The sequence below is a fragment of the Pundamilia nyererei genome, unplaced genomic scaffold, assembly GCF_000239375.1.
Source record: "Pundamilia nyererei isolate P.nyererei 1_Seehausen unplaced genomic scaffold, PunNye1.0 scaffold00157, whole genome shotgun sequence".
In the NCBI taxonomy this organism is placed as follows: Eukaryota; Metazoa; Chordata; class Actinopteri; order Cichliformes; family Cichlidae; genus Pundamilia; species Pundamilia nyererei.
Window position 1 is genome coordinate 987,853 of NW_005187558.1, and position 19,925 is coordinate 1,007,777.

Consider the following 19,925-nt stretch of genomic DNA (forward strand, 5'->3'; position numbering starts at 1 on the left):
AGATTTAATCATCTGTTGCATTGTTCAAAACATAGTTTAGCTATTTGTTATGACTGTGTCCAGTGGTGGTTTAAGGTAGAGTAGCAGCATTGTGTGTGTAAACACAGCCAAAGTTTTGTCTGCGAGCTGATAAAATGTGATCCATCACAGATGATGTGGTGATGCATCGCCTCACTGAGATTGTCACTGCTCTGTTGCTGTTTCCCCCTTCATTTTGTTCTCTCTCAGCTGGTCCAGACATCTAACACTTCTCTAAATATCATTGACTGGATTGCCAATCCACACTGACCAGGATGAACTGCTCCTTTAACAAAAAAGATAAAACAAAACAAAAAAAGCTTTATAATTACAGCCATGGCTCTCTGCTGAGTGTGTGAGTGCCACAAAGTGTGTGAGGTGTTTCTTGGATATGTTTTGTTTTTAAGGTTTGAGAGTAGTGACTGACAATCTTTGACTGACTTTATGTCCTCTGTTCTGATTTCTTCTCAAGACTTACTCATGTATCCTTTACATTTTGTGTTTTTACTCTACAAAGTCTTTGCTTGTCTTTAATGTGTGATAAAATTCTGTTACTCTTGAATTTATATTTATACAGATATACATATTTTTTGGAACCTTTCCCCCTTTTCCCCTCCCCCGAGTTCCCCTGTGCTAATGTTAAAACATGTCTACACAGTATTATAGATGATGTAATTTGGACAGCTCTCTCTTTTTTTACATTTATGTATGAACTGAGAATTTGTAAATTCTTTCACTGTCCTTGTGTGTAAAATATATGTATAAATTAAATTAACCAGCTTGGATTCTCGTGAATTACTTTATAAAAGGAACATGACACAGAAGTTCCATACTGATTACAGTTTGTTGTTACAAAGAACAGGAGTATTTAGCTTCATGGCCACATATGGGCGAATTTGATCTCAAGAAATATGACAGAAATGTAACCGTTATTGCAATAGTAAAGAACAAAAAACTTATTAGTAACTTATAAGTATACGTGTGTACGTTTAAACAAATGTTGATTTAAATTAAAAAAAAAACTAATCCAAGAATAACATTCATTTTCAGGTCGATTGTGGATGTATCTACTTCTAATCCATTCCCAACAACAACAACAACAACACCAATAATAATGATGATGATGATAATAACTGAATATGTTGCTGGCTGCACGAGCCGTCACAGTGGCAACCACAAACTTGTTGTGGTTACACAACCCGCCGTGTGCACGCGACGGGTAACCAGCGCAGTAATCCCACAATGCAGAGCGCATGGCGCGTCATTGGAGAGGGACGATGATGGCGGCGGTCGGTGCACCAGAAGTGATCACACAGCTGGAAAGCGCTGCCAAAGTTTTAATGGTGAGACATTCACTGCCGGTCTGCGGCCCTGAGAAGGACGGTGAACGTATCTTAACTCAGTCTTGGGTGGAGTTAGGCGGTTGGGGGCTCCGGCGGGGGTCATTTTGGTCCCGGTCGTTGTTGTTTAATGTGTTCAGTTTTTACCGGAGAATGTGAGCGATGCGTGGCGCAGCGCCTGGGTTGTCTCCATCCCGCAGAGAGAAAAAAATAATCCGCTCTTTCTCCAAACATTTCTCCCGCTGTTCCCTGTCGTTCCTATCACACGGCACCATCACCTTAAAATATTTCTCCGTGTTTGGACGCTTTCCAATGTGGCTCAGTTTTCCACAAACTTCAGCGGTTCGTGTCGGTGCCCTTTCAGCCGTTACATCAAGTTTTTTTTGTACTCTGAGCATCTCGGTGCGGTGTACTCAATATCACTGTTGCTAGCTTATCCCGTGCTTCCTCCAACACTCGCTCGCATCAAGTGTTTGACCCTCTGCCCTCCTCTCGTAACAGCTCCCGTTGCTACAAATTAGGCTGAATACTTCAGCTAAGAGCAAGTGGCTAACCATGTGCATGTCATGAGTCTGAGTGCTAGCCGCAGTCTGCTCGTACTTTCTGCCATCTTGTTAGGGTTTAAAACTAAAATCACCCTTTCTGATGTCATGCACAGTTAGGAGAACAATGTGTTCTAGCAAACGCACAAGTCCTAAATGTTCATATTTCAGTCAGCAGCAGGTGTCTTCGTGATGTCTGCTTATCAAGCTCCTCTTGTTTTATGGATTCATGTACACACACACACACACACACACACGAGTCACTTGGCTAAGTACACGTTGCTAGTACCGAGTTGGACTCTCGTTATGCCTTAAGAACTTTTAATTATTCATGGAAACCTTCAGCAAGGTGCTGGAATAATTTCCTTTGGTAAATGTTGATACAAGGAACGACAGATCCATGCTTTCAAATTCTGACCGTACCATCCGAATGTCACAGCAGACTTTTGTTTTCCAATTCTGCTGCTGCTGCTGCTGCTGCTGTAGTCCATCTCCTTCAGGGTTTGGTGTGATGTGCATTCAGAGACCTCATTATGAGTTATTGTGACTCTGCTCGACTTCCCTACTCTGACCTCTGACAACAACAAGGCATTTTCATCCAGAGAACTGGGGCTCACTGGATGTTTTGTCTTTTCCGGATCATTCTCTGTGAAACCTAAAGATGGCTGTGTGGGGAAAATGGCAGTAAATCAGCAGTTTCTGAAATACTCAGACCGGCCTGTCTGGCGCCAACAACCATATAACATTCAAAGTAATTTAAATCACCTTTTTTCCCGTCTGATGCATTGTTTCAACTTTAGCAGGTCCTGTTGACCATGGCCTAAGTGCAGTGAGTTGCTGCCAAGTTGTTGGCTGATTAGATATTCAGTTTTCCCTAATAGAGTGACTGTCTATATTAACCCAGTGTGTGACAGTATGTTAACATTATGCTTATCAGGTTAATTTTTTTGGGACGAGTGCACTCTAGAATAGGAGTGTCATACATGCAGCCAGGGGAACCAGCCCACCGAGTGATCCATGTAGGTCCAATGGATGGCTTTTCTAAATGTGTGCAATGATGCAGCAGTATCTTTGGTTTTTCATTTAAATACAATACTACACCTTGTGAGGTGATGGTAACATTACTACGCAGTGAAACTCAAAAGTAAAATGTTTTGACCCAAAGAATAAAATTCTATTAAGATCCTAGAAAATAATTTTGTTTTGTTTTTAGTTACAAAAGCTGAATATGAAGGTTTTGCCCTTTAAAAAAAAAAAAACAATTTTTTAAAATGAATGGCAAGTCTAACACTCGTATCCTAGAAAGCAGAGCCCAGCTGATACTGGGTTTTGTTTTTGTTTTTTTGTCTAAATGTCAGGAGTGCGACCACACCTCATACCTTTCCGGTTCTATGACTAAATGCCGACATAATGTTTCTTGTCATTTTTGTGCCTCTCATTGATTCAGGCCTAAAATCAAAGCTTATTTCTCTTCTCTTTTAAAGATGTGTTGTTAGACTAATTGTGGATGTTGTCCCTGCTAATGAAGTGTATGTAATTTCACAAATTTGTTAGCAACTTCCGAGTTGGTTTGAATCCCCCAGTTGGCCGGGGTTTTCTGTGTGGACACTGGGTATTCCGGCTTCATCCCACAGGTCAAAGACATTCATGCGTGCATGATAGCATAACTGGTGATTCTAAATTGTCTGTAGGTGGAAATGTGAGCGTGAATGATCGCCTGTCTCTCTGCGGTAGACTGGCGACCTGTTTAGGGTGTACCGTGCCTTTCACCCTATAGCAGTTGAGATATGCTTAACATGAAGACACAGCTTGACCCCACAACAGTGGTTGTCTGTGATACTACTCTGCTACATATGCTGCTGAGAATATAAACAGTACATTTCTAACATAGTATGATCTTGATTCTTATTGCTCTGCGTTTTATTTACTGCGTGTCATTGTGGCAGCTTTATCTGTTTTACATTTATGTTTTACTATCAAGGGAGATGATAGATTGTATTATTTTTTTAGTGCATTGTCTGCCATCTGACCATGGTAGTTTATGCGGCTTAAAAAATGAAGTCTGTGTATGTGTACGCGTGTCTGCGCTCTCAGATAAAAAGGCCTTTCTTTCCTCTGCTGCCTTTCGCCGCAGAGCTGCTTTTACTGCAATTAGGTCTGGAATGTGACTTTCCTGCTGAGCTGTATCATGGCGAGCGTGCTCAATAGAAATTTCTGTGTTGCGCTATCTCACTTTTATTTCTGTGTATTTGGAGTAAGTTAGATTTTTCATTCTTATGAAGCTTTCTGTCGTTATTTTGTGTGCTTCTGTAAGGTACAAAAACAGTATTTGCTGCCAAGTTTTACGATAGTATTGATTTTTATAACGAGACATTTCCTCTGTACACTGTACATACTGTACTGTGTACTGTCTCCAATCTTAGTGATGCTTTCTGTCCTCGGGGCATTGCCATTGAGCTGAGCGAGTGGCTGCCAGTCAGGGCTCATCTTTCAGTTCTAATAGCACAGAAGCTGTTAGATGGTGGAATGGATTGACTGATTGATTACATTTAATAACAAAGAGAGAAACAAAAAAACACGACTCAATCCATTTGTGTAGTGTCCTGTCAAATATCTCAAATGTTTGCTATTAGCCATGTAAGTTCATACAGACTAGGATTTATTGATTTTAATATGAAAGTAAAATTAAAATTGGATAAAACAACACTTCACAAATACAAACAATAACATCAGGTAGAATACAGATAATCATTCTACCATATTCCCTTCAAAATGTTTATTTCTATTGCATATCTTAGTAGTTTAAAACAATTTGTTTGCCTTTTATTTTCCTGGGCAACAGAACTGTACTTAACACTTACTTATGCAAGTCTGTCTCTGAAATATTGCCTGAAATAAGGTCTGACCAACACTGCACAGTAACATAGCTGAACAACTTCTCCACCCCTCAGTGTCCTCACACTACTACTACACCCTATTCTGTTGTTTTCTAAGTGATGCAGCTGTCGCCTGTTTACAGCAGGTACTAAACAGCAACCAGGCAACTCACGGGGAACTCGTAAAACAATCCCAGACAAATTACACTGGCTCCCCATTCATTACATAATAAGATTTTATTGATTGCTTTTAAATAACTACATGGGGCGTCTCTCATTTGTATCGCAGAGCTCTTAACCCTTTAATCCTCAGTTTAAAAAAGGTTTTAGAAACCTCCCATACAGACCAGCTTTATTAGAACTAGTGTTGCAAATTTGCAAACCTGGTTTGAAAGCTGATGTAGAAGTAAATATACTTTTTATCAGCACTGTGCTAACAAGTTAAGCCATTCGAAAATTGCCATCTTCTGTTAAAGCTTTGAAAGTGGTATTTAATTCAAAGTCATTCAGTGGAGAAGAGTTGATGTCCTGTTTAGAAGCTGTGTGTAAGTGGTTCGACCTCACTTGCAGAAAACTGACTTTGTTTTGTGTTTTACAGGCACCGCCGTCTATGGTCAGCACAGAGCAGAGACAGCATGCTGAACATGTATTCCTCTCCTTCAGGAAGTCCAAGTCCCCCTTTGCCATTTGCAAGCACATCTTGGGTAAGCATTGTATTTAATATTTTAACTTGCATATTGTTTTATAAATATGAGTTTATCTTATAAAGGCTACTCAGTGTCTTCTCCCCTTCATGTTTTTTTTCCTGTCATAAACCTTCACCTGTGGTGTTTGTGGGTATGATCTAGACATTTTAGTGATGTGGTCTGTATGTGGAGTCTCATGTGTACAGAATATTATTATTGTTTGATCCGTGACTTATGTACTGTATGAAAACATGTGAGCTGTGCAGCTTTGAAAACAAAATATGAGTATTCATTGGCTTTTTGTTACAAACCCCATCGACAGAGATAGGTGGACATTGTGTTAACTGTACAGTTTTACTGATTTGAACCTCATGCTTGATTGCTAATGGTACAGAGTCCACTGTAAATTTCGTGGCAATAACAGGTTGAAAAAAGTGTCTGTGTTGTCTCATGTTAAAAGAAAACCCCACGTGTAACTGACTACCAGGTAGGGTTAAATGGTTACATAATTGCCTATAGAAAGTGTCTCTCACAAATATGAATGGAGAAAGTTCCCCATTGTGTGAGCAGCTGCATAGTTCAGCAATTAAAATGTACACGTTAAAAAAAATCTCGTCCTGAATAGACGCTGGGATGGCATTGCGTTGAAAGCAAACCTGATTTTGTGGTTAAAGATGACTGTGTGGGCTCAGGATGATGTCGGACAGCACTGTTCACCGATGCATCAGTAACGCAAGTTACATTTTTCATAATATTGGTGGACCTTTATCTATTAACATCCTCCTGAGCTCAGTACAAGGAGACTGGGCTAAAGATAAATTAAAAACTGAAATTTGAAACTTTCTGAAAATATTTGAGGCTAAAGAGGAGAAACTTGCATCTTGGTCACAGTCAGTCACATGGAAGCAACTTAGGCTACGTTCACACTGCAGGTCTTAATGCTCAATTCTGATTTTTTTTTATCAAATCCGATTTTTTTTGGCTGCTTGTTCACACTACAAATAAAATGTGACGGCAAACGCGCTCTAGTGTGAACGCTCAAAGCGGCTGCATGCGCAAAAGAAGACGTCACACACAACGCGCTCTGTTCAGACCCAGACCAGACAGTATTGTTTGACTGATGGCCTTAATATAAAGACTTGTTTCGGACTTTATGTTTCTCAGTTTTGCTTTAAGTTATAAAGTTATTTTGTTATTTACATTAGTGCTGCCACGATTAGTCGACTAGTCACGATTATGTCGACTATTAAACTCGTCGACGGCTAATTTAATAGTCGACGCATCGTTTGAAGCTTTGTAAGATCACAAAGGACGCAGGAATGAGTAGTAGGATTTAAGAGTGTAATAACGGACTAAAACAGAAGATGGCAGCACTGCATGTACAAGGATGCCAGCTGCCGTTAAACCCCGAAGAAGAAGAAGCTGTGTCCCAGAATTCATAGCGCAGCTGTCAACAATGGTGGCAGCTAGTTAGTTTTAACTTTACTCTTATTATTCTTTGTGGGTCACAAAATAAACGTTTAACATATTTTCAGGCGAGAATGTAGCTGTGTAAACCTCAAATATCTGCTCAGTTTATCAGGACACCGCATATTTTCAAAAGCGTTCCGACGTTTTCGGAGACGTCTGTTACCCACTAGCTCGTTAGCTAGGCGGGGGCAAGGCTAACTAGAGCCGTGAGAACACCGGACTCCCGGCAAATCGTTTTCAAACCCACCGCCGTCTTTCGCTAGTCAGGTTAAACATATATATAAGTCACTTAGATAACTTAAAAATGTTATTGTTTGGCTTTCTTTAGTATTTTATTTGTTCCTGAGTAAATCGGTTTGGCTGAGATGAAAGTTATAGTTTTTGCACAGCTAAAACTGTCAAGCAGACAGCTGATTATCAGAAGTGTGAGACGCTGGAGAATTTACTCCGGTGTCCTGTTATATTTTAGAAAGCAAGGAGTTTATTAAACTTCACCGAAACAATCTGCAAATTTCATTAAAAATTAATAAACTACCATCTTGTCTTTATTTTTAGTTAGCACAAACACTTCAAGCTGTAAGCTAATGATAGTTATATAAGACCAGATGCTGCTGGTGCAATAAGCTGTACGCTGTAAGTCCAATGGATGATGATCTGATTAGTCGACTAATCGCAAAAATAATCGGTGACTAGTCGACTATCAAAATAATCGTTTGTGGCAGCCCTAATTTACATATGACCTAATAATTATCCTTATGGCTGTTTTAGAGGAGCGGTGCTTCAAAGGATAGCTGCAGATTTCTGTCAGAATCTGCAGATTATACAGTACAAATAAAATGTTAATGTTTCTCCAACGTTGTCTTCCCAACAGTTTCACTGACATCTACACTGGATGGCCAGGAAGCGTTCACGATGTCTTCTCGGGCGCTTCTCCTGAGCTGATAATTGGCGTCTGTCTTGTGTCAGTGACGTAAAAGACGGATTTAATGCGACATGACATGAACTTTATAACTTAAAGCAAAATTGGGAAACGTAAAGTCCGAAACAAGTCTTTATACTAACGGCCAACAATACTGTCTGGTCTGGATCTAAACAGAGCGCGTTGTGTGTGACGTCTTCTTTTGTGCATGCGGGCCGCTTTGAGCGTTCACACTAGAGCGCGTTTGCTGTCGCATTTTATTTGTTGTGTGAACAAGCAGACAAAAAAATCGGAATTGAGCATTAAGACCTGCAGTGTGCACGTAGCCTTAGTGTATTTAGACATGGTCAAGATGACATGCTGAAGTTAACACCTGGCATCAAAATGGGGAAGAGAATTTGTAACTTTGATCATGACGTGATTGTTGGTGCCATCTGACATCTCTTTAAGGAAAGACTACTTATTTCAGCAAGACGATACCGAAACACATTATGAATGAAGCACACCACCGTGTTTTGTAGTGAGAGCCTGCTAGACTGGCATGTCCATACAGCCGTTTTTTTGTTTCAGAATTAAACACTGAAAGTGTTTTCAGTGTTTAACCCATTATTTTCAACCTTTTTTTTCCCCCCACTATCTTTTTCACTTCTAATATTTCTCTTTTGTCCCGTTATTTTTTCCCTCTCCAGAGACCAGTAAGGTGGACTATGTGCTTTTCCAGGCAGCCACAGCCATCATGGAGGCTGTCGTGCGGGAGTGGATCCTGCTGGAAAAGACCAGCATTGAGTCACTCCGGGCATTCCTTCTCACCTACGTTTTGCAGAGACCCAAGTAAGAAACAATAATAAATGCATTACAAAACCTTTGTGGTTTACTATATTATTAAATATGTAGAGCTTTTACAGACCTCACTACAAAAATGCCAGTAGAACTTAATGTTTTGGATGCGGGAAAAATAAATCAGAATGCCTTCCTGTTCCTTCTAGTCTGCAGAAGTATGTGCGTGAGCAGATCCTGCTAGCTGTGGCGGTCATCGTGAAGAGAGGCTCGCTGGACAAAAGCATCAACTGCAAAAGCATCTTACTCGAGGTCGGACAGCTCATCAGCAGCGGGAACCCTGCAGTGGTGAGAGAGACGCAGCTGAATAATACATGAGTAGCTCTCAGTGGCCTAAAGAGTACGTGTTGTTAGTTACAATGTACACAAAATCAATCATCATCATCAGGTTAAGCAAGAGAGGGGAAAAAGGTTTTTGTCTTTGTTCGTTTATTTTTAAATATGAGGATTTTTAGGTTTCATTCATCATACATTTGCACAGATAAATTGAAAAGAAACAACAGTTGAGACATTATGGCTCCAAGACGTCACATTTATACACTGTCAGAATAACTGAGTAATTGCCCAAAAAGATGGAAGAAGTTATCCAGACTTTGCAAATGATGTGCACAATTAATGGTATTGAGTAACTTCTTGTTATTAAAACTGGATTAAAGCTTTGATTCGTATCTGTTATATTTGGGGCTTGGTGAGCCTCACCGGCTCCCTGGTTCAGATCTGGCTCAGATTACAGCGCAGTTGGAAAAAAAAAAAAGAGAGAAAGAAATGGCACAAAGGCTATGTTGAGAAAGCAGCTTCAGGCATGTTCTTGCGGTTAAAAGAAAGGACATCGAGGACCTGTGCTTCGATTATTATGAGAGAAAAAAGGAAAAAAAAACCATACCAGGGTATAAAATTAATGCCAGAGTACTTGTGCGCCTTACCACATTTGCTCATTAAATGCAAAATAATTGTCTCCCATATATAGAAAATAGAATCATATGACTTCAGCATGCTGCTCTGAAAAGAAATCCTAATCCAGTAGGTGGCACTACTTCATTTGTTTCTCATACGAGAAGGCAACTGTGTTGTGTAAAGGGCTAAAAGTGCTGTTTTTTTCCGCCCCCTACAAATCAGACTGAATTTTATTGATCATGCACAAACTTATTTGTTGTTGTTTGCACTGAAATCCCCCAAATGGTCACCTTCTAATGACACCATGTTCCCCCAGTCTTTTGAATCTGGCCCTAAAGCCCTTTTTTGGTTATGACGTCTTCGTCAGACGTTGAAGTTGAACACTGTAAAATGTCAATAAAAACGGAATCTAATAAACCAATATTTTATTCACAAGGGAGCACAGAATAAGGATGAGACAGGACCATGTTTCTCACTGTGTAGCAACAACATTGTGTAGCAGCAACATTGTGTAAACATCTGGGAACTGACCCACTGCTGGACCTCTGGGAGAAGAATGCTGTCCCATTCTTGTCAAATGTGCCAAATTGTTTTTATAATTGGTAAAAGGTCTGCACGGGCCACTTCAGCGGCTGAACTCTTCCACTGTGAAGCCATGCTCTTGTTATAGATGCAGTATGTGGTTTAGGAAATATTCAAGGCCTTCCCTGAAAAAGGCCCCATCTCAATGGGAGCATATGCTCCAAAGATCACAGGCATCGAGTGTCGATATTTGGCCTTGTCCTTTGCACGCAGAGATTTCTCCAGATTTTTGGAATCTTTTAATATTATCTTCACAAGTTTACCTCAAGGACTTTCTTTCATAAACTATTCCACTGTTTGTAGTGGGAGTTTTTTGCAGACTGGTAAACCTTTACCTCTGAGACACTCTGCCTCCTTAAGATTCTCTTTTTATACCTAATCATGTTATTGACCTGTTGCCAGTTTACCTAATTAGCTGCCAAATAATCCCCCAGCTGTTTCTCTTTGGTACCACGTTTGCTGCCCGATTCCAACTTTTTTGAGAGCTTTTGTTACCATCAAATTCGAAATGAGCTAATATTTTTCTTAATGATAGATTTTCTCTGTTTAATAATTTTCTGTGCTCTATTGTGAATAAAAGGTGAGCTTATGAGAATTGCAAATCATTGCTGTTTTTATTTACATTTTTACAGCGTCCTAATTTTTTTAAATTGAAATTTGTACAGTGTTTTAAATATTGAATTTCAAAATCAATAATTAGTTGTTGAGACATATTAATCAAGCAACTCTTGTTCAGATTCTTTTTTCTTTTTCTTTTTTTTTAATCATTGTTTATCTTTTGGATGAACAAGAAATTTAAGGATATAATGGGTTGATTTGTCCTTTTTATATCCAGTGATGACTGGATATCTTCTTGCTGGTCCATAGACAAGCTCATACAAAAGGCAACACAAAGTGTTTTCTAATTTCTTGTTTTCTCTGCTGTCCAGTTAGTGCTCCTGTTACCAACCACAACTTGTTTTTGTTTCGCTTCTTCTCCGATTTGTGTATCGCGGGACATTCATCAATAGCACGCTCTAAAACATGTACACTTATGGATGTTTTTCACTGTTAAAGTTGCAGTTGCTCATAATAAACATGTCCTCAGTTTTAAACAATGAGATCAGTGTGTATACATGTAATTCCTGTAAACCAAACCTCAGGCTTCAGATAGGATGCTGCGTTTTGGCTGTCGGCAAAGCTTCTCCAACCACTTCTGAAATCTTTTGTGCAGCCAATCAGAAGACAGGTGCTTTATTTGGAGCGGTGAGCTGCATTAAGAATAAGGAAACTGTAAATCATGTAAAGTTACTCTACTAGACTCCAAGAATAAAGAAAGTGCAGATGGGGATAACTGTAACATGCGCCCTTTAATCATCTGTGTTTGCAGTTAGCAGACGGTCTTTTCACGTGAGGCCTCAAGAAGGTTTCCTTCTTTCCGGCTCGTGACAAATAATCTTCGAAAAAGATGGATGTTAGTGTAACTTTTTATGTAACCATTGACCTGCACAATCATACAATCATTCTCTTCTGCAGCAAACGCTGGCCTGCTCCATCCTGACCGCTCTGCTCAGTGAGTTCTCCAGCTCCAGTAAGACCAGCAGCATCGGCCTCAGCATGGAGTTCCACGGTAACTGCAAGCGACTGTTCCAGGTTTGTCCCCCGCTGTCCCACCTGTCCTCTACGCTCTCCTGACGTATTCACTTTATTGCTCTTTAACTCATGCATCCATCTGTTCTTCCATCCACTTCTTCTAGGAGGACGGCCTCCGCCAGATCTTCATGATGACCATGGAGGTGCTGCAGGAGTTCAGCCGCCGAGAAAACCTCAATGCCCAGATGTCTTCTGTCTTCCAGCGCTACTTGGCTTTGGCCAATCACGTCCTCAGCTGGAACTTCCTGCCTCCCAATTATATCCTTTCTTTCTAAGAGACCAAGAGGTTTGATGCGAGGCTGGAAAGTCCACAATTAAAAAAAATTAAATTTTTAAGTCTTGACACATGAAGGTCAGGGGGACAAAAACAGGCCCATCCAGCTACACTATTGAGCTCAATCAAACTACACTCTTTGTTTTGTCTTTGGTAACCTCGTTACATGTTTGATAGGATGGAGTAATAAGGTCTAGGAAGTCATATTTGTTGTGTTGATCATCACTTCAGCTGGTTATGATAATATTTAACATTTTATGTCAGTTTATGAGCTGAAATCTGAAAACATTGTTAGACACAACTTGAGTGCAAGAGGTTTGGCAATAACTGCGAAAGTTAAACAGTATTACGATGTTATATATATATATAAAAAGTGTGCGTTTACGTGGTTGTCTGCTTTGTTTTTTGCAGACCTTCCCTCTTTTATTTTATTTACCCAAATATTTTTAGTCGACTTTGTTTGTAAGCATCCTTTTTCTGAAGGTTATGGGTTTCAGGAGGAGACTGAGGGGAATGTCCTCATAAGTGTAGGTTTTTATTTGTGTGTACTTTTATGTGTTTTTAGTGTAAATAGAGCCTCACTATGGCCACCCTAATTGGTATTAGTATGTGACTATGCTGGTATGCATTGGCCAGGAATTCATATCGGTCTATCAGTTTTGCTTTGTTGTTCATCTCTTTTGCACACATCCGTGTTATCTTGGCAGTTGGCTGCATTGTTGAGTCGACTTAGCCACTTAGAGTGTGTGTGTGCATGTGTGTGTGTCTTAGTGTGTGCGCAGCCATGCTCATTACAGTCTAAATCCCAACTGCTTGGCATCCTCTCTGCCTGTCTGAGGGGATCTGGAGTGGCGCTTGCTGCCAGCCAGGGCAGTGTATCATTTTCAAAGAGGTGTCTGTATGTCCATCCCCCGTATCATTCCAATACACCACCACCCCCGGCTCAGCTTGTCGAGGCTCCCCTTGGTATGCCCAGCTCGCTCGAAGCAATACGTGTGCGCTCTCAAAGATACACTTTTAAGTCTTCTGTTTGTGCGAGCACAGTCAATTTTTAGACAACAGTTGAATTTGAATTTAGTGTCGGGTGTCTATACGAAGCCTCCAGAGCAGTTGCTGTACGTGTGAGGGACCTATTAGGTTGAGATAATGTGACTGGGAGCTTACAACTAATGGAAAATAACTGATGATTAAATATAAATTCCATTGTGTAATTAGAAGTCTAGATTGCTTGCAGTGCACATACCAGGCTTCTGCATCTGTTACGTGTAATAGCAGGATAAACTGACAATTGCTGGACCACAGCGTAGCATGACCACATTCAGTACAGGCATGTTAACAATAAGGCTGCTTATGCTAGCACTCATATTGTTAGCTACACTGATCATTTTCTTCTTTAGTTTGGGAAGCTCATAACTTCTTCCACAGCTTATTGCAGGCCCCGATGACTCTTGTCACGGGAGCAGACCATCAGCACGTCAGTGGGCTAAATGTAGATCCAGAAGTGTTGCTGTGTTTACTCTTCTATCAACAAATAGTCTATATTTGTTGTTTGTGCTGGCTGGCTCTCTTCTGTCAACAGGACTAAACCCAAAATACTTAAAGTTTACTATTTACGTTTCATTTGCGACTTGCAGCCCCATGTTTCACAGCTCACTGAGCTCAGCTGGATGTTCCTTCATCAGAAGCTGCGCTTAGGTGGTGTTTTTGTGCAGTGCACTACAATATATCATCTCACGATGGCACATCAGTGTCATCTTATCGGAACAAGGAGCATTCTATCTATATACCTGCATACCATTTTATAGCTTGATACCACCCAAGCCTTCTAACCAGACTCTATTTATAAATGCAAATGTCTTATTTTTTTAACCAGATTTCCAGATGATATTATAACATTGCATGTAGTAGTATTGAGGAATTTTTCATCTTCGCACACCCTGACTTTAATAGAATTTTAATCTTTTGTTTATTCAGAAGAGGTGAATCTTGAAAATTGTACAGTCAATCCTATGAGCCTGTACATTGCACATGACAAATGTAATCACTTTTATAGTTGATATTTTAATGTGTAATGTTATTTTAAATTGAACTGCAACCATAAGAGCAGGTAGTGCTTCAGTTAGCTTGAATGACTGAGAAGCAAAGATAACTGCATCATTTATATTTAAATCGCTGTATAAGCTGGATGCAAATAGAGCTGTAGTTCTCTGGTTTCTCGATGTTGAGTTGTCATAAATGTTCAGTGGACTGTCTTCGGCCATAAAAATAACATTTAAATTCTTAATTCAAGTGGTATTTTCCTTGATGTCCATGTGAGCGTATGTGACGTCTTCAAGTGTCTGTTGTTGAAAAGGGGAACAGATTGATGAAGACCACTGGGAGGCCCGGATAAGTGCGGTCGCCTGTCTGCAAGTGTCACAACACGCCTGTGCTGCTGCGTGGCGACGAACGTATGCCAGTGTGGTTATCAGGGGGCCTCTCATTAATTGCATGGCTGACAGCAACTACCTTTCACACGAACACACGCACACAAGCGCGCACGCATTTCTCTCCTAGTTCAAAAGAGCCTTTTTAAAAAGCCTCCCTCCCTCAGATGAACCGAGCGGCATGCATGTCATCTGTCCTCGCCGCCGTCTGAAGCTCGGCCCTTTGGCTCTGGTGTCATCTGGTGGAGACACGCTCCCCAGGCATTGGTAGGACACTGTCACTCCACACTGAGCTTGACTCTTGCCAGGGCCGCATTCGAGCCTTGAGGCTGTGGCGGCAGTCAGGTGCTGTAAATGGCTGTCTGAGCTAACAGATGGATAAGCCTCCATCCCTGCGTGTTTGTTTTATGTAGATTTTTTTCCTTATGATTTGGTTGTCTCTGCAATCAGTCTAAGTTCGTCTTTTCTCTGTAGCGGTTCATACTTTTATTTTTTTACCCATCTGTTTTTTTCCTCAGTCAAGAGGAATGTGTAGATTTCACGGCGTATCAGCTCCCTGAATGTCAAGTTGTTTCAAGTTAAAGCACGGCTTTCTGTGCCTCTGCCACTGAGACGGTGTCTAAATTGCGATGTCACGTGGCCTGTTTACTAGGGGTGCAACGATACACAAAATTCTCGGTTCGGTTCGATACTTTGGTGTCACGGTTCGATATTTTTTCGATACAAAAAAAATGTTCATGCCTTTTTAATTTGTCATTTATTAAAATTATAAATATATATTTTAACTCAAAAGTACAGTTTTTAAATTTAATGTTGCTGAAACAACAAAGTAATAAAAAAATAAATCTATCTGATGGAGAAATCACTCATCTTTGGAAAAGAGAGTTTATTACAGAGAAATGGCTCTTTCCAAAATAAAAGCTATACTATCCGCTTCTTCTGAACTATATTCTCAGCAGCATATTAAACATATCAGGTCCCCATAAGGAGAATCACGTGCTAACGGCTGTCTAAATGACTCGGGTAAAGTTTGTAGCATGCATGCTTGTTGTTTTTGTCTGCTTCCACTTGTCTTTGCACGAGGATGATGTCGGAGTAAATGTGCAGTCATATTCGTTGTGTTCCCACTAGTGGCGTTAACGTAATTTCAACGAGATTAACGCTGACAGCACAACGCGGCAAATCTCCGTTAACGAGCTACCGCCGATCGCTCCATGCATGGGGCTGGACGGCGTCAACACGTTAACGAGCTAACTGCGCTAACGCACTAGTTCCCACCCATGTAATTGAGCATTGCATGGCACATCCGACATACTGTTTTACTTTAGTCCATGACGCGCTTACCTTCAGGGTCATACGTCACATGAAAACCAAAATAGTTCCAAACGCCAGATCTGAATGAGGGTGGGGGAGGTTCAATTTGCTATGTTGCAACCAGAGCTTAACTTCTGTCTCGCTAGCTTGCCCTGTACTCAGTGGATCTACGTTCGACTACTCCGCCTAGGCTGCATTGTCGAGCGCAGATCCACTGAGCGCTCAACACAGACAGCATCGTCAGAAGAAAAGTTGATAAAATAAATTAAAAATTTTGTATTGTTCGATGCATATGCGTACCGAACCGAAAGCACTGTATCGAACGGTTCAATATCGATACGAGTATCGTTGCACCCCTACTGTTTACACGTTTGTGAAGCTTAATAAAACTGGCATTAACTTCTCTGAGAAATAATTGCCCCAGCTGCCTGAACAGGAGTTATTCTTGTACTGAAGAGACAGTCGTCTCTGCGTGGCTCGCTATTTTCTCGTCTTTAAGGATCAGTCTGTAGGCATTTTGACCCTCAGGTTAAGGTTAGGATTAGGAGCGTGTAAGCTGATGCTGGATGTTTGCCTTGGCCCTGACCTGTATGGCGAATCTTTAGCGACTACTGTCTAAACACAGGTGGGAGGGAGAATACAGATGCAGCATATGCCGATGGACATTTAGTCAGCCAGTGCATTTTTCAAGGCTGTGAGAGATTTCAAGTATATTCTGTTTCTAATTCTAATCATTTCACTTCTTGCTGTGCGTCATCGATGAAATTAATTAATTAAATTAATATACAACCAACTTTCATAGCCTTGTCCACACAGTATTACTTCCTGATCTTGAAAAAGCAAGCTGACGTTGAGCACAGTGGCGTAATTACTGTGTTACTGCTTTAATCCAGTAGAGGGAGAATTAATGACAACTGCTGTGTAAACCGATGGGGGGGCCAAACAGTAGAGGAATATTGGGGTAAAGAAAGGGAGGGGGTGGCATCGCTGAGGAAGTATTCCTGGACTGTTATTTCACATGGCAAGGCTGCAGGGGAGTCTTAAGACAGGATATATCACTTAAACCCTACCACGTGCCTTAGCATAGCGCTGCGGTCTTCACACAGCCACTGGCAGACTCTCATCCAGTCTTCCTGTGCAGCGGGCCCATCCTTAGTCTGGATCAACAATAATGAATAGAGGATACAGGAGAAGCTTGCTAATCCAGGATCCTCCAGCATCAAGGTTGTCTAGGCTTGCAAAACGTTGATTGCTGAGATGGACTGATTGTTGGCCATTTAAAACAGTTACAAAAATACTGTCATGCTGATTTGCAACGTGCTTTGTCTGCAAGTAGCTACTGTTGTGAAGGAGCTGGAAATGTGAAGCTGAAATAGATGTTGCAAAGGGGCAAAATCAATTTAGTCACAGAGTTGCAGAAACTTGGCATTGGTTAGCCATTTGAAAACCAATCTTTAGTCTGCAGTCAGCAAACTAAAGTGAATCCTCAATACTGGCATTGATTGTTTTATGTTAAAAATTGGAGTCTGAGAACATGATCTCAGTGCAAGAAGAGAATAAAGGAAGCAAGAAGAAATTAACACAGAACCCCGTTTACCTTCAGCAGTGCTGTAATTCTTCATTGCAGAGTTTCAATAAGGTGCTGTATAGATTCCTCAGAGATTCTGGTCCACATTGACATGATAGCATTTTACACTTGCTGCAGATTTCTTGGCTGCACATCCTTATCTCCTGTTCCACCACAGTTAAAGGTTGCTCTATTACACTGGGATCTGGTGAATTTAGAGGCCGTTTGAGTACAATCAGCTCCATTGTCATGTTTAGGAAAACAGTTTAAGATGCTTTGAGCTTCGTGACATGGCACATTATTCTATCAGAAGCAGCCATCAGAAGATGTGCACACTATGGTTATAAAGGGAGGGTCATGGTCAGCAACAGTACTCTGGTGTGCTGTGGTTTTTAAGCAATGCTCAGTTGGTGCTAAGGGATCCAAAGTGCTCCAAGAAAAATCCCCCACACAATTACACCACCGCAAGCACCTTGACCCATTAATACAAGGCAGGATAGATCCATGCTTTCATGTTGTTTACACCAGATTCTGACCCTACCATTTGAATGTTACAACAGAAATCGAGACTCATCAGAGCAGGCAGCGTTTTTCCAGTCTTCTGTTGTCTGATTTTGGTGAGCCAGTGTGGTCTGTAGCCTTACTTTCCTGTTCTTAGCTGACAGGAGTGGCACCTGCTGTGGTTTTCTGTAGTTCTCAAGTCTTTCTATCGGCTTGAGAACTGCTGCTGACTGAATATTTTTCCCTTTTCATACAATTCTCTGTAAACACTCGGATGGTTGTGTGGGAAAATCCCAGCAGAACAACAATTTCAGAAAAACTCAGACCAACCCGACTGGCACAAACAACCGTGCCACATTCAAAGTCACTTAAAATACCTTTCTTCACCGTTCTGCTGCTCACTTTGAACTCCAGTCGGTTGTCTTGACCATGTCTGTGTACTTACGCAATGAATTGCTGCCATGTTATTGACTGGTTTAGCTATTTGCATTTAAAAAAAAAGAAGACAAAACAAAACTCACTGGCATCGTCCTTTTTTGCGTGCCCCTACAAGAGTTCACTATTGTGTTACAACCTGAAACATCTTAAAGATTGTTCATAAAATTCAGGATCCCACCAATTTCATATAAGAAGAGTTTAGTTTTAGCATTAGTTGCCAACAGTGTTATTTAAAAACATTTTTTAGGCTTTCATGGAGGCACAGCAAGAAATGACACAAAAAAAAATGTAATAACTTTTCTGATACTTGAACTTCTTATCTAGAATGATGAAGTCAGATTTGTCCTTGGCTACTGTTGAAATATTGGTAAATGTAAATAGACCCTCGGGCTGTTAACGCTTGTTTTTTTAATTCTAGAAATCTGTAAAGGAGCTGACAACGTACCATTAGTGTTCATATTATTAAATTTATAGTTTGTTCACTTTGAGTAGCATGTGGTAACAAAATCATCAAACCAGATTTGGCGTTGAAACATTGTGTTGTTTGGACTTGTGGTGCACATAATTCAGCTGCTCAGTACGCCATGAAAGGAATCTGCCCACATTTGCTCCGTTTGAGTCGTGCGGTTGCTTTTTTGCTCAGCAGTGTGCATTGAATTATAGCTCACGAAGCGAAAGAGGATGGTTTTTAACTGCAGCTGTGTTCCCTCACGTTTCGAAGAGGGGAGCGCTGCTTTGATGCACAATACCTGGGCTGAGGTAGTGTGCATCCACGAGTGCTGAACAGCCAGCTGTTTCTGATTTATTAGTGTTTCTTTGTTGGCTGGAGTTAATGAAGGTGTTACAAAGTTGGTTTGAATGTCTGTATGATGGCAGTTTTGGAAGCTACATGTGAGAGCTCTGGGTGTTCAAATCTCTTCATTTGTATTTGATTTAAACTCTTGTGGTCAGTGGTTTACTGTGTGTGTGTGTGTGCGTCTGTCAGTACATCTTATCTCTGCAGTGGGAAAACTTACGTGTCACTCTGGTTATTCCTGAACCTGCTGGAACAGTTCATATAGTAGCAGGTGATGTCTTTTAAAAACCCACCAAACCACAGCCACATGTCCTAGTCACTCCATGTATATTACTCATCCTGGAGGCACGTACGCTACACACACGCACACAAACGCACACTCAACCACACCATCTTTTTTTTTTTTTTTTTTTCCCCTCTTGTTTTTAAAAGAGCTGTTGAAGTTGTAAATTCACTCGTCAGCTCAGCAAGCTCCTCTGTTTATAAGCAGTGAACGTGAAGTGCGTGAACAGTTAGTGAGAAGTGGGTATTCAAACTGTAACTTTTAAGTCATGTAACTGCTTTAGAAAAGTACATAAATGTTTTAATCGTATTTAAGTGAGGAAATAAAAAATTGTCCGTAGTTTCTTTTACACAAAGGACATATTGGGTGTACCACATCTATAAGTAAACCCAGAGAGCATGCACGAGCCATGCCAAACTAATAGCCAGTGCTTAACGGTCATAAATTACATTAGTTATTACAAATATATAAAAAATGTAATGTCATTATAATTCAATTCAATTTTATTTATATAGCGCCAAATCACAACA

The 19,925-nt window shown here is 40.6% G+C and overlaps 1 protein-coding gene across 1 annotated transcript in view; it reads left to right on the forward strand.

The window, feature by feature from the left end:
- Positions 1-621: 621 nt before the first annotated feature.
- The window catches only part of xpo4 (exportin 4), a 54,718-nt gene continuing 35,414 nt past the window's right edge, over positions 622-19,925 (forward strand). Inside the window, exons 1-6 of the mRNA XM_005745291.1 lie at positions 622-1,361; positions 5,375-5,480; positions 8,541-8,682; positions 8,838-8,976; positions 11,680-11,796; positions 11,901-12,054. Of these exons, the coding sequence (XP_005745348.1) occupies positions 1,272-1,361; positions 5,375-5,480; positions 8,541-8,682; positions 8,838-8,976; positions 11,680-11,796; positions 11,901-12,054 (748 nt within the window). The 5' untranslated portion in view covers positions 622-1,271. The remainder of the gene's footprint in view (positions 1,362-5,374; positions 5,481-8,540; positions 8,683-8,837; positions 8,977-11,679; positions 11,797-11,900; positions 12,055-19,925) is intronic.